Source organism: Vidua chalybeata, chromosome 3 (assembly GCF_026979565.1).
Source record: "Vidua chalybeata isolate OUT-0048 chromosome 3, bVidCha1 merged haplotype, whole genome shotgun sequence".
In the NCBI taxonomy this organism is placed as follows: domain Eukaryota; kingdom Metazoa; phylum Chordata; class Aves; order Passeriformes; family Viduidae; genus Vidua; species Vidua chalybeata.
The window spans coordinates 26166395-26182158 of record NC_071532.1 but is presented as its reverse complement, the minus strand read 5'-3'; the positions used below and the strand labels follow the sequence as shown (position 1 = coordinate 26182158).

Sequence of the window (15764 nt, the reverse complement as noted above, 5' to 3'; positions counted from 1 at the left end):
ACCTTGTAGTTACCTCTTCATATTCTTCAGTTTTTCCTAAGTTACCACCACAAGACATGATGATGCCTTGTTATATAGCTGATGTTTTTCAGCCCAGCTCATTGTCCAGTACAAATAATCACCACACAAAAGTAGTGCCAGGGAAACCCTTTACTTTTAGATGACCTTGGTTAAACAGCCTACAAGGGAAAGGCAAAAGGCCCTTCTGTGCATTTATTTGTTGTCTTTGAGTGACCTCAGAACTGAGGAGCTTGTCTCTTGAAGGACACTGACCATTTAAATACTTTCAACTTAGTCAAGTCTGGACAGAAACAACAGCTACTGAGCACCTGAATGATCACAAGAGCACTGAGAATGCAGATGTAGCATAATCTGAAAATCAATATCCTCAAGCCATAAAACTGGCTGCTAATCAACTGCAGCATTACTCTCTTCTCCACCCACACACCTCTGTGCCATCCTCCAGCTCCAGTGGGACGGCGTGGCCTTATACCACAGAACACACCCAGGCACTGGACATGCTCCACCTGCAGCGTGGAGGGGGACACTTCAAAATGAAAGGTCTGCAAAGAATCAAAAAATAACTGGATACAGATGCAAGAAAAAAGGATAAACCTTTCAAGAGAGGCTTTAAATGTTCCAATGACTTTAAAACTTCTCATCCATGCTAAAAATAACAGTCTTTACAACAAGGAAGTTGTAACATGAACAAAAACTGTGAAAACACTGTCCCTTGGACTTGTTAGATAACAGGTTAATTTTTTCCAAATAATGAATTTTATAAAGGCTGGGGGAAATGATGTTCAGTTACCACAAATGAATCATAAACCAATGAGAAGATAATGATGTGAATAAATATAATAGCAAATTCCTATATTTAGTTTTATGTTTCTCTTTATGTAAATCCCATTATTAAAACAAGAGGCCACAGTAAGTTTAAAAAGCATGCTGGAATGTGTATGATACCAATTCTAGCTGGGAACTTAAGTATTACTTTTGTTGGTATGACACAACAAATGATTCAAGAGAACAAAACCTCTTATTAAATTTGCCCCAGGTTATCCTATACCAGTTCAGTGACTTTTAAGAATTAAGTGTGCGGCCAGGTTTCAGGTTGACAGTAAGCAGAAGTCCATCATAACATCAGAAGTAATACCTTTAATGGCATAGTCAGACTATCACAAATTAAGCAATTAGCAGGAAAAAACAGCCTCTCACATTATATCATTCTAGCTGATGTACCTCAAAGCAGCAGCAGAAAGTTTACTGTTCCTAATTTTACAAAAAGTTTAGCTCTCTCACATCTGTTACTATTACAAAACAAATAATCCTCTTACACCTGCTGACAACTGCAAGGTACAACAGTACCTTGGATTTGTGGCCAACAGACACTACTTGGAACTTCAGTAGCACTTTTTACTAACATAAAATGGTCACTCTCTAGAAACAAATTTATTCAAACACTCTGAATGGATGACTCCAATACCTATCCTTCATCCTCAGTGCACAGACCAGTACTGAATGCACCTTTCAATGAAATACTCAGGCTCAAATTGTGAAATATGCTGCTGCAATGACAGTAATTGAGGCTTCTCTTCTTCTCTCTCTTTTCACTCCTCACATTAAAGAACAATTCCATAGCTCAAATAAAAAAAAAAGTTTCAATAGATTTAGAACAAATGGTGAAAATGACAGCAGTAAAATGCTGGGGGACAAAAAAAGGAAAGAGAACAAACTTCAGAGTACTTCAGTTAAAAATGACTTTAGTGCAGAGCAGTTTCTCTGGAGAGCACCCATAAAGGTGTTGAACAACAGAGTCTGGAAATAAGCTTCTCCATTTCAAATATGTATGGAATGATGCCACTAATGAAAGAAGATACAATGATTCTCAAACTTCTGCTTTACAATTAAATGATTAATGTGAATATTCGTAAGCCTGTGGGTAGCAATGGGCACTGTAAGCACTTTAAATGCAACTTATGATCTGTGGCTACTAGTGCCTTGGCTTACTCTACTCCTGAAACTCTTGCCAGAAGTCTTACAAATGACTTTTTCTTCAAACAAAAAGAAAACTAGGAAAAAAAAAAAAAAATAGGCTACAGAAGTCTAGCACTCCCACAGAGTAAGAGCTTTGGTCAGTACCATTCAAACATTGAATTCTACCTACCCAACCAAATCCTCCATACTTCGCTCAAAGAAGTATGCCTCAGATCTAACCCAGTTAGTGACCAGAGAGCCAGATTTACCATACAGTTCTTGCAAAGAATCAGGAAAGCGTGGTAATGGGACTGGAAAAGGAGGGAGGAGGCCACCTGCTAGGGTTCCTTCCTGCAGCAGCCACCCAAAATAACCCTTTGCCCTCCTACAGTGACACCACTTGTGGTTACATGAACTCAGCTCTGCATTTTAGATTTTAAAGTTCAGGAGGATGTTAAATGAGAGAAGGTGAGCAATAAAGAAAAAAAAAAAAAAAAAAAGGTATGTTTCACTATTTTCTGCCTTTGAAAGAGAGAAGGAACAGAAGTGCTCCTCCAGCCTGCAGAAATCATGTCAAACTTGAGAAGCCAAGATAGGCATCAAATGATCTTGAGTGTTTGTATTAGGTTTGATAACACAAACTGAAGAGTTCCACACACAAAAAATACTCATCTGTTCATTTTCATGTCATCCACTCCATGCAAGAGGTTTAACAGACATTTGTATTAACATATTTATTAACATTTATATTAACCATGCCTGCATCTGGAAACATTTTTACAAATGTAAACTGAATCTCACAGGTCCTTCATTCTCTATTAATGTATATACACAGACTATGGTCCTATTTATTTCCAAGTAATGCTGCTGACAGGAGCAACAACAACTGAACTTCATGCCAGAGACAACCACAGGAAATAAAAATGGGTAAGAAAGAAGAATGCATTTGGAAAGCAAACTGGCAGCTATCAGAGTTGGAGATTTGCCAGGCCATCTCTATATATATATTTATGCATATCAAAATAGGACAGGTTCAGGTACAAAACTCAAGAGGCCACACTTCTAATGTGATGCCTCCAAGAGCGATGCAACAGTGGTTCAGAACCCTTCTTGACAGACTCTCATACTGCTTCCAACCCACACCATTGCTCTCTCCCTGGTTTTCCCAAATATTCTCAAATATGCCTTGACCTTCATGTTTCTACATGTCCCTAGGTCAGATTCACAACTGATTTTTCCTTTGACTCTGACTTGCCTACAGTAATCTGAGCATCACTGCTCTTTCTTGAGAGCTTGATGTGGTTTTAAGAGGAAAATTAACACTATCCTAGCCAAAATCAGGGTGGAGGTTTCAGTCGGGTTGATGTCCTTCCTGTCCTCTTTTTAGGAGGCTATAATACAGAGTAGAAGGTACTAAAAGCTCAATATATTAAGTTCTTTAACCAGTTAGCCTTTTTTCCTACTATTAAGAGTAAAGAGTTTTATGCCTTTTGCATCTAAAAGACTGTGATAAGCAAGGTGTGCTAAACCCCACAGGAAAGGACGCTGCTTGCAGCACCATCTGCCACTGCCAGGTTAATGTGTTGCTCCAGAAGCAGAAGCAACAAATGCTGATTTCCCAAAAACCCACTCTCTAACCTCCTTCTCCCCAACAGGATGGACAAGATATGCTGGCACTGTGGCAAACCCTGAATCATTGATGCGCTGTTTGAACAAGCAGCAGATGTCAAACAAGACATACAATGGCTGAGTCTGCCTGCAGCACTCTCAGCTGAGGCACAAACTTGGGTCTCTCTCCTCCGCTCAGCTGTCAATTTTTACAAAACTCATGAGAACACAATTATGCCTGAAATCCGAACCATCTGGTCAATTGCAGACAGATTTGCAAGGAAGCAAATCAGAAGTGTGGGAGAGGTGAGAGAAAGAATAGCTGTTAAACAAGTAGCTTAGTCTCATCAGGAAACTATACTTAAACATGGTTACATTTATCTACACAGGTAACAAACACTCAGGTCATAAAATTACATTAAAATGGTGTTCCATGGCCCATCTTAAACACCACACTCAAACATTAACTGATGCTTAAATTAACCATAAGTATGTGTTCTTAATATTGATGGGGTTTTTTCTCCCCCAGTTCTGGCAAGCAAACACAGACACTATGAACTTTCACAGAAACTCCACATGCTTGTAACTATGGGATGCTAGAAAATGAATTAAACTTAAATTTTAAGAGAAGTCACACAAAGTCTTCCCTTTTGCCACCAAAAAAGCCCCAAATCCACAAGCACTCATGCCACTGTCCTAGAGTCAACTTTCCTGAGCCCATATCCTCCCAAACAGCAGCAGCTCTGCCCTGTGTTCTTAGAACACCATTTCTATTTTTAGTTCCACATAAGTGAGAAGCAGTAATAAAGCTATTCATCTTTCCTCTCCTCCTTTACTTAAATTACAAAATTGAGGTGAGCCTCTAAGCTATGAACTATTAAACTCCTTAAAAAGGGACGATTCCTTACCCTTTAGAACTGTAACATTTAAACAAGGAGTTTTACGGTTACATTGTATGAATCAAAAGAAGTAACATCATTGGCATTATCTAGTAAAGCACTTGTGAAAAGGAATAATTGGAAGTATTTAAGAAAAAAATTCAACATAACCTCCAGGTACTGCTGTCTTATTAAATCTCATAAACTTGCAATGTTCTTCCTTTTAATGGGGACATTAAAATTCCCTTCTCCTTTACACAGAGTCAAGGAGACTGAATCTTTTCCATTCTGCCCAGGAAACAGAATCACTGAGTTGTCCAATCTGGTTCTACTTTGAGTTCAGCTGTAAGTGAAATGGTTCTGGTTTGATTTCAGCCTGCACTAACAAGGCTGATGACCCTCTTAGAGAAGTCTTAATTCTTCAATCGCTTTAAAACAACTGAGATGAAACTACTGAACTGTGAAGGTGAATCACTGATACTTTTTTAGTATTATTCTCCATTATGTTCTTTACATATTTTATAACAGAAGGTATAGTTGTTCATTGTGACAAAACTTTCCCTAAGTTCTCCACCATGATATTCATCTATTTCCTAAACTGCTACTTTACTTAAATGTTTATTACTTTATATTGTTCAACACCAAACAACTTCTGCATTGTGTTGGCTATTCATGCAGCTTAAGTACTTGTGAAGTTTTCTACAATTGTCTCTAGCTGACAAATTCAACTGGTACACATACAAAACTTCAGAGAAACCCCATTGCTACGCTTGCACCAGAACTACTGGTCTCCTTATTTCTTTATGAATTAGTTTTCAGTTTATCCTAGTCCTTCGTTCTCACCCTAAGCTTAGTTTTCTTCTCTAAAAGAATTTAGCAGAAGGCACTTCTCCAGTCTAAACAACATCAACCAGTTGAGAGAATAATAAGATGAAGAAATCTACTTCAGTGACATTCACATACCAAAGCCCTATCCTGCATAGGACTGCTCTCTTCAATTGAGGCCACAAGCAGTGGTTTAAAAATACACTAAAAGCTGTTGCTGCCATGAAAAGATGTATTTCCTTCCTCTTTCTCTTTGCTGTTTGTACCTACCTTCTCTCACCACACCCACAAAAAGAACTGGATTAGGGACTGTGTCTTCTATGTCACCCAGCAAAAAAAGGGGTGGATGGGTGGTTTTAGCATGGGCCAGAGCTGGCTGTGATCCAGATCAGCACACATCACATCATTAAATATTTGGCCAATAAAACTGAAGCAGTGGTAGGATGAGTCTGAAATGCTGGGACTGGCTTTCTTCTGTGGCACTCCCTGCTCGAAATGCTTTGTAGGGGGAGAGGAAACAGAACAGCCTCATACACAGAATCCCTCACTGGTGTCATGGAACATTTTTGGGAATGCAAACATATTAGCCTTATTTATTCCAATAAGTGCACACACAAGAGGCTGAACTAGTATCTGAGCCATGCTGGCTGCCAAGAGCAGGGCAATTCCATGCCTATGCAATCATGCATTTGACATGTCATCCTCAGCATCAGAGTTTACATCCCACTCCAACAAACACCAGCAGATTACATATCTTGGAACTGTACTTTGGCTCAGTTCACCCTGGAGAGCTACACCACAAAGATTATGTTCCATAAAGGATTTACTAACTACCCTGTCTAATTAGTGTTGCACAACTATTTCATTTTTCAGCACCTTAAAACCTTGCCAAACTAACCTTTGGCAAGACTATTCTGTCCCTCTCACACACATGACAGGAAAAAGGGAAAGTGATGTATTCTGTTAATCTGTTTGAGCCTAATTCTAAAAAAGTCATTTCCCAGAACAAAACTTCAGAGGAAAAGAGTTTTCTTCTCCACATTAAAAATTCTTTTTTTTTTTTCTCCAACTTTCTTAAAAATCTCCAAAACTTCCATGCTTTAAAACAGTTACATTAAATGAGAGCGACAAATTGCATCTTGGACATAAAGGCATCATCTCTGACATGTATCAATACACATGATAACACTGTTCAAGTGCAAAAAAAAAAATTCACTGCAAAGAATTTGGGGACAAAGTATTTAACTCTCTAAGATTATGCTTGTCCAAATCAGAGCTGGACAAAAGCTTTCCTTTAATTATTTTATATGGTTCCTAAAAGCCTACCATCAAGGAAAAGAACAGGAAAACGTAAAGGCAACAGAGACACATCTCTCAGGTATTCTTAGTCATACCCCTTCAGTAATGAAGGGAGAAGTAAGAAGACTAATGTTAATAGATATGCTAAAAACAAAGGCACAGATGCACTAGAGGGGGGATAAAAACACGTGCTAAAAATAGCAAACTCAGCCATAAGGAGGAATGGAACCCAGAATTCCTAAAACTTCATCTTCCTTTATCTGTGAGCAAAGTAGCTAATTTAGAAGCATTCCACAGCCATTCCTGGACTTAAAATTATAGGATCACACCTTTCTGTATATGTACTCATCAATAATTTCATCTTTATTATGCTTTGGAAGGCTTGCAATAGTTCTTGTATTACCCAGAGTAGGTGAAACAGGAACAGAGACTAACCTGCTCTAAAAAAAAGGAAAAAAAAAAAAAAGAAAAAAACCCCAAACAAACAAAAATTGAAGAAAGGACTTAAATAGTAACAAATAGCAAAAACAATAGTGTGTGCTTTTACTCTAAGCTTTGTGCCAGGAGGCAGCAGCTTTTTGAAAAAAAAAAAAAAAATCCAACTTGAAGAGTATTTCATTATCTAATCTTTTGGAATGACCCTTTATAGTAAAATGATACAACAGAAAAACGAATAATGAGCTTTACTGCTTCTGACACATTAAATTACATCTGCTGGCATTACATGAACTACAGAGAAGTATGGTCACTGTAACCCATGTCCCCAAAAGAAGATATGGGGATTTCCTGATGTGATTTGTCATGCCATCGGAAAAGGACAAGGGTCTTTGTAGAGCACTCTTTACAGACACATCACATGCACAAAGAAGCTGACACCAAGTTCACTGCACACCTTCCCTCCTCTTACGCAAAGCTGCCTTTGAGATGGGCCTTTGCTCTGAGGCCATGGTGGAAACAGCTCCAATGTCCCCAGCTCATCCAACTCTGACCTTTTCTTATCGGGACAGCTCAAAAGGTAAACACAAACTTCCTCTTACAAGCAGCAAAACGCATGTAAAGATTCCTGCTTAATCTCAGCATAACCTACGTATCAGGGAAAGCTTCATTTAAGTCACAGATTGCCTAGAAACTCAACACACGCCCTCAGCAGAAACCAGAAGTTTATGTGCAGTACACTGCTACCCAAATCTACTGAGTCAAATTAGGTACTTTTGCACATTCTAAGAAAATGTTAACAAGAACCATTTTCCCCCTCCGTTTTACACACTGCCTGACCTCAAAACCAGAAGTTGTTTCCCCGTGCCTCTCCCTGCCCAGTCCTCAGAGTAGTGACCAGACCCAAAAGCAAAATACTGCCAGTGAAAAATCACACCGAAGGAACTGAGGAGAGCAGAACCAAGGGGAGGGTTAGAGGCACAGAGAGGTCTCCTGAAATAACACTGCCTGCCTTGTATGGGACAAAAAATTTACTTTATCTCATCTGCTGTCCTTCAGCTTCTGCTGCACTTCCTGCCCGATGAGAGGGGCCAACCTGTCACAAGAAGCAGCACAGACAGCACATGTTGTCTGCACCAAGGAAGTGTTGTCACAGCAACTCCACCTCTATCTTTTACAGCTCTGGAAGAAAAAAATATTTGCATTCTTAGAAGATAAGAGCAATTAAGGCTGTTGACTGATAAAACGGAAACAAGATTTTGCATTAGACGGAAAAAAAAAGGTATGACTGCTGAAAACATTATAGAATGGTCACATTCTAATCACATGTATAAATCAGCCAATAAAAGCTAAATCACTTGGGAGGAGAGGAGATGGGGACAATTAAAAATCAAAATCTTAATCTCAGCTTTTCTTTGCTTGGCTGAATAGAGAAGGAAAGAGAAATTCTCCTCACTTGAAAAAAACTGACAATTCTTATAGACTAATTCTTTAAAATTAGTCACCATCCTGGCTGACACAGAACAGTAACACCATAGGATTGGTCCACTTTTAATTAAGCACTGCATCATTATACCAGCAAGCACAGTCACAGCAGGAAGAGTTTTTAGTGTGTGCTAACAGGTGTATTACTCTCTTCCACCTGCCCACAGCCCACTGACCTATCCAATAATACTTCACGCGTCACTGAGAGGCTGAAACGCAAGGTTTTGTCAAGGTGTTCTCTTTGCTGCTGGAGTATGAAATACTCCAGGCACAGTTCTGAGGAAACCCCCTCCCCAGGTGCACACAAGCCTGCAGAGCCCATGGCTTCTCTCCCCTGGGGCTGACCCAAGGGCTGATGATTGCTGCAGCCAGAGGACACTCACCCATCCGCAACTGGGCACCAGCACGGCTCCCTGCGGTGGGATGAGCTGCATGGAGCACAGTGGAGCAGAACAGCAGCATCCCCAGTGTCAGGACTGCACTGCCAGCTGATTGCTCTGCTGTCCTAGAGACTCCTCATTGCAATACTGCAACAACACCATCACAGGCTCCCACCGACTCCTGCATTCAGACTGCAGGAGAGGCAACAAAACAGTTTGTCTCTGTGTAATTAATTAAGCAAGCTTCTCTCTAGCAGTCCTATTTTTGGTGATTTGATTAGGTACATGGGTATTACTTAGTCTGCAATACTTGAGCAAAGAAGATGAAATCTCTAACATGACTGCTTTAAAACTAGTTTTGTAGGTGAGCAAAAGATCATCAGAAATTCACCACCACAGATATGCTCCATGTGGCATATTCATACATTAAATTCTAGTACAGGAGAAAAAGGTACTTGCCAACAAAGGATCAAGCACTCTTGAGTTTGCTTTTTTTAGAATGCATCTTCCAACAAATGCAGGAAAATATTTAGAAGTATTATTCAAAGGTGCCTTTCAAATCACACTAATATGCAGATTCCAAGTGCCATGGCTGAACAGCTCCTACAAGAGCAATGCATTTATTAAAAAATGCCTTTAAAAAAGGAGATTTAGAAGAGTTACAAGAAGGCCTTTCCGAAATCATATAAAAATAAAATAACATTGCTAGACTGTCTATACACTCTTCATAAAAAGATACTCAGTTTTCATTTTTGTAAGAAACCCTATGGAGCTCAAGAGAACAACAGAGATATTTATCATATTCTGCCCTTTAAAAATCAAAGTAAACCAATTATGCACAAGTTCTCTCTCATACTTGCATCTTAAGAAGAAAAAGATTAGGGAGAGGACAGTGACCTTCACAATTTCTCTTCCCAGTCCTTTTTTTAATTTGCTTGCCTAGTTACATGCTATTTCTTTACATAATATCAAGTGCATCTGCAGACAGGAACACCTACATTTATCAAAAAGCACAGATTAGAGCTACTGATATAGACACAGATCAAGTAATTTCTGTAATAAATCCTCTATGATCCTCCAGGGTTAGACAGGAGCGAGGAAGAGAAGGGCAGACATCATTCAGTTCTTCCTTAGCTCTTACAGCTATATTCAATAAAATATACCAACAATTACGCAACAGCAGCAAAGCCCAGAAGGATAAGTTAGCACTCACCATATTCTCTTCATTTGGTGTCGAGCTTTCTCCTACACACTACACACAAATTATGGGAGCAATAAAAGTCTGCCCTGAATCTATTTTGCAAGCTGAGTTTAAGTCCTTAATTACAAATTATTTATGTCACTTCTTACCCAAGAGGTGACCCAAGCTCGGAAAGGGAAAAAAAATAAACTAAAGAACTAAAACATACCTGCCACACAACTGAAGCAGACCACTCTCTCCAATTAAAAGACAAGTACTTATTTATCTGGTTACCCTTTTAAAGATGAACAAACCAACAAAAAAATCCTTCATCAACTACTCTGCTATTCAAAAAAAACACATTTTGTCTTTTCAATGCATACCTACTATCTTGTATTTACTTTTGCAAAGATAGAACATACTGAAGCCCACCTTTGACTTAAGTTTTTTGGAATTTAAAACAGAATTCTGGAGCAATGTCTCTTTCAGATGCATCACTGCAAGTCTTGGACATCAACTCCAATAAAGCAGTATATCAGTTCTGAATTAGTTATGTCATACTATATAAAAACCAGGGGACCTAGTAGCAGTTTTTTATAAATCTATTAATCTGAAAAAAGACACACATTACCCTGTCTGCTTATGTTGAAGCCAGAATGATACACTTTTCAAGTTTGCTCTGCAAGTGGTAGTGAGCACTGATGAGGTTAAAGAAAGGACAAAGAAATAAGCTGATCTTTCTAATTCATATAATTTCAGTATAAAACACTAACACCTTCATGTCAAATAAAATGCATTTAAACTAAACTTTGATACAAGCATTTGCTCAAAATCCTCCCCAAAAGCCATGTTTCATAGTGAAAAGCAAAAAGGGCCTCCTTAGCCATACACCATACTATAAAACACTTCTGCAGAGCAGCTTGTAAATACTTCAAGCAAATATACTAAGACATTTCAAGACTGTAAAAGAAATTATTTCAAATTGTCAAGATACATCAGCAACACCAACCATCAGATGCTTCAGGAAGATTCTAGGATATGCAGATCATGCTAAGACCACCTTCCAAGCAACAGGCAAAAGAAACCACACAGTTCTGCAGTCAGCAGTAAAATTACCCTGAGGAAATGGCTTTCAAAAATTGTCATGGGACAATAAATTTTAACCAGCACATTCAGTACAGACAGTGAATCCTCGGGGTCATGAACTGTATGACTTTAACATCAGCATTATGGCCACAAACTTTCCCATTTCCAATTAACAATACACAAGACATCTTGAAAGTCAATCCTTCCTTCTGGAAGGCCTTCATGCTTTACAACATAAGGCAGACTTTTACAAGTGTACCTGCCACTGCAAACACTATGTGGACTTCTTTTAATGAGCAAACATATAAAAAGGTCTTTAAACAGCATCTCTGGATAAGCTTGAGCTGTACCAGGCAAGGCAGTTTTGAAGCAGTGCAATGCTGTGACAGTTGTAGCCCGACAGATCAGAGTCTAGCTTGCTGCTGCTGCCACCACCTCCTTAAAAAGAACGGGAAGCTCACCTAGAGTATCCACAGAAACTCTGTGCATCTCGGAAAGGCACACGACAGGGTACCAAAAGCCACACTGGCACAGAGGCGTCAGCGCTCGTTGCCTAACAAGACTCCGTCTGGGTCAACACTGACTTTCTGACTAATCAGGAGTCTGACCAGACTCCAGAGCTGTCTGCTGCCATTCCTTGTTTTTCTCGTTTACACAAGACCTGCAGATGCAGCCTGGGCAGAAGAGAAGGAAAGAATTTTAGGAGGGCTGCTCATACTTTACACTCAATAGATTAACTTCTTCCCTTTCCAAAGCTCATATAAAGAACTGATGGCTGTTTTTCGCACAAAGTGCAGTAGCCAGGATGAAAATCAGTGCATTCAAGGACAAGACCAGAGCCTTCCTTATTATTTCAATTCAGTCCATCACCTTGATGAGCCTATGAATACTAAACAAGCAAAAACAAGTTCAGTAATAACCACAAAGCAAACATGCAGAGGGAAAAACCCTACAGATACTGTAATTAGCTCTGCTAACAGTAAATGAAGAGTCATACGGTTGAGAAATATTCCGTATCACTACTTGAATGAAAGAGGTTCCCTCAGTTTCCCTCCGTCCTGAGACGGCAGAAAAGACAGTAGCTGTTGCAAGGAATAGAAGACCTACTCTTCTGAGAAGAGCTTCATGTCAAACTTCTTAGCCTTGTCTCCTGGTATTTCTAAGGGGAGATGATTTAGAGATGCGCACACTTAATATAAGAAAAGTTTAATTCCACCAGCTACACATACAGTATGAATCAACTCTCTTTTGAGGAGACGTATTTTTTTAACGCAACACTAAAATAATGTGATCAAGATACTAAGAAGTCATATTTCCCATTTAACTAGCACAAAATACTGACTGCAAACCACTTAAAACATATAAAGTTTCTAGCTATGACTTAAAAAACGTTTCAGTACACAGCATCTCAAGCGAGAAATACATCTGTGTAAGGCAACTGAAACAACATCCTGCATATCTACTACATTCAGATATGCCTCTATGTATCCCCTTATGAAAACAGCCTTTTAACATATTAGTTTGTTTCTAATTAGTAAGACATTCTTACCTGTGTATCCTGCCCACCAGCCCCAGGAAGCCACCATAGCTAAAAGCCATTTAAACAACACTCCTTCGATATACCAGAAGCTTTTGCTGTCCAATATTCGGAGAGGCTGCAGCACAATTAAATACAAGACGTAGGACGGAATAGCAACCAGGTTATTGGCGACCATAAAGGCGAACCTGAGGAGTGCTTTCAGGCAGGTATAGCCCACCCTCTGGGCCTGCTCCAGAGTCACGGCCATGCTCTTCACAGCGGAGGGCGCGGGACCGTCCTGCGGGCAGAGAACAAGGTGGCACAGGTAGCGCTCCCCGAGGGGGTCAGGCGCGGGTGTCCGCCGGGCCGGTCCCGGCCCCAGTCCGCTCCCGCGCCGGCCGCGAGTCACCGGGCAGGCAGCGACCCCCGCCTCGGGGGCACGAAGGCTGCGGCGCGACCCTGCGGCCGGCGCCACCTCCGTCCCCGGGCTCCGGGGGACCCCAGCCCGCACTCCCGGCGGGGCACACACGCGTGCTCCCGGCCGCCCTCCATCTCCCCCTCCCCGAAAAGGCGGCGGGCGCTACGGCTGCTGCCGGCGGCCTCTCCCCGCCCCGGCGCGGCTGACAGGAGCTCGGGCCCGCGGGGCGGGGAGGCAGCGGGCGGCGGCGGCCCGGCCGCGGGACTCACCTCCGGCGGGGCGGCGGAGCGGCGGCGGAAGCGGCGGGGCTGGGGGAGCTGGGCCCGGCGGCGGCGGTCTCGGCTGGCGGCGGCGGCTGGCGGCGGCTCATGGACCCGGAGGTGGCTAGCCCGGCCGCGGCAGCGCTGCTCGCCCTGCGGCTCCCTGCGGAGGGAGAGAGGGGGGCGGGCGGCGTGAGCGCGGGGGAGGCGGGAGCGCCGGGCCGGGCGGGCAGGCGCAGACCGCGGGTTCACCTCGGTTCTCCCGCGCCCGCGGCCGGGCCTGGCACGCTTTGCTTTCCCTTCCCCTCCCCTCGCTTACCCTTCCCCTCCCTGCCGGCTCGGCGCTCCGCGGGCGGGACCGCGCCGAGCCCCGGCCCCGCAAGGGCAGGCGGTGCCGCGGGCGGGGGGAGGACCCTGCACCTGCCGGGGGCGGGGGTTCGTACCTCGGCACCGCCGCCGCCTCCGAGCCCCCGCCGCGGGTTCATGCCGGGCGCTGGGGCCGCGCTCTCCGCCCCCGCCGCGTCCGCCGTGACCGCCCGGGAGCGGGGCTGGCGCTGCAGCGAGCGCCGCCCCCGCCGGGCAGCGCGCAGCCCCCCGCACCCTCCCGCTCTCACTCATACACACAGAGAAAGACAAACAGACAGACAGACACGCAGGGACACCGGGACGAGTGCCGGAGCGCAGTCGCCCCCGCCGCAGCGCATCCCGGGCCGGCCCGCGGACACCCGCGCTCCGCGGAGGGGGCACAGGCAGGGGCTGCCCCAGCGCCTCTGCTCCCGTCCCGGAGCCGGGCGGGACGACGCCGGGACGAGCCGGGGAATGGCCTGAAGTTGGGTCAGGGGAGGTTTAAGATGGATATTAGGAAAAGGTTCTTCACCCAGAGGGTGGTTGGGCACTGGAACAGGCTCCCCAAGGAAGTGGTCACAGCACCAAGCCTGGCAGAGCTCAAGAAGAGTTTGGACAACACTCCCAGGCACATGGTGTGACTCCTGGGGGTGTCCTGTGCAGGGCCGGGAGTTGGATTGGATAACCAATGCTGTGCATCCCGTGTAACTCTCGTTCTGTGACCAGGGAGCAGCACGGCTCGGCCCCACGACTCCCCCTCACCTTTGTTTTTTGGTTAAAGTTGGGCAGTCAGGGAAGGGAGAAGAGGATGCTGCCACAGGTTCCCTCAGCACCACCAGAAAGACCCTTTGGGCCCAGACAGCAACAGTGCATTTTGTCTTGTCCTTGTAGTCCTAAGTCCCTTGTGCGTGCTTTTTATAGATCAACTTCTCCAGCCTTCCTTCTCTCTCATCCCTCCCCAGCAGCCACAAACATCATCTACCTTCAAATGAATTCTGTGATGGTCTCCAACCTACAGAGACAACTGACACCGGCACAGAAGCAGCTGAGGGCAGAGACTTGACAGCCCCATCCAGAGAACCTGCACCTTTACAAAACCACTCCTGGGTGAGGATTTTTTGCCTGCTGTGTAACTGCATCATCCCTTGTGGTGACAGGACTGTTGCCTCTTGTGTGTTCACTGTGCCTGTCAGACACAGGTTTGCTCCTGTCCCCTCTGTAACCCCTGAAGAGACCATGGAAGAGCGCTGCCAGACTTCCATCAACTCTCTGGCCTGACCAGGCTGCTCCCTCTGCTTACTTGAACTGTTAAAACACTTACACTGAGCAGAATGGCTTTGCAGTGATTTTAACTCTGCTTGCGTTCTTAAGGAAGAGCAGCAGCTGAAACCACCTTAACAAGGAGATGTGCTAGAAGATCTTTTGTGCTGAAAAAAAAAAAAAAAACGTTCAAATTGTAAAATGTGGACTGAAAAACGTATCAGTTTCACATACTAACCATGCCATGTGTAAAGCTAGTCTACCGTTTCCTAGACAATGAGGCTTCAGAAATGACTGTACCATCAACAAAATTAAATCTCAACCTCTCTTCCAGGAAGCAAACAAAGTTGTTATTGCAGATAAATTTAATTTGAGAACTTAAAAATACAAACAACCAAATAATACCATCATGTTCTATTTGAGAAAAACAAAACAACACTAAACTTCTGACCTTTTTGACAAAAAGGACACATCTTGCATAAGTGTTTCCAAGTCTGGGCATTTTTTTACCTGTGTTATTTTTATTCCTAGGTTAAACCTGACAGTTGTGCTCAGTAATCATTATGCAGTCAGCTTGAGCTGTTCTGAAGTGCTACCAGCGTCAGTAGATCTTGAGTTTTATGTTGGTTTTGGGGTTTTTTCCATATATCTCACACAAACAACTCTGGGTATATAACTTGAAGTTATTATTCTCAGCAACATTTTGCTCCAAAATTCTCAGGTAGAAAAAGGACAATTTTTAGGCCTTAATTAAGGATACATTTTAATTTTTTACATCCAACAGCAAAATGAAGCTTAGTTTATGTATC

General features: G+C 43.0%; 1 protein-coding gene across 1 annotated transcript in view; it reads right to left on the bottom strand.

Moving 5' to 3' along the window:
• Positions 1 to 15070, bottom strand: part of LPGAT1 (lysophosphatidylglycerol acyltransferase 1) — a 62387-nt gene extending 47317 nt beyond the window's left edge. The window contains exons 1-3 of the mRNA XM_053938604.1: positions 15017 to 15070; positions 13360 to 13513; positions 12703 to 12970 (exon numbers count right to left, since the gene is read on the bottom strand). Of these exons, the coding sequence (XP_053794579.1) occupies positions 12703 to 12940 (238 nt within the window). The 5' untranslated portion in view covers positions 12941 to 12970; positions 13360 to 13513; positions 15017 to 15070. The remainder of the gene's footprint in view (positions 1 to 12702; positions 12971 to 13359; positions 13514 to 15016) is intronic.
• Positions 15071 to 15764: the final 694 nt, after the last annotated feature.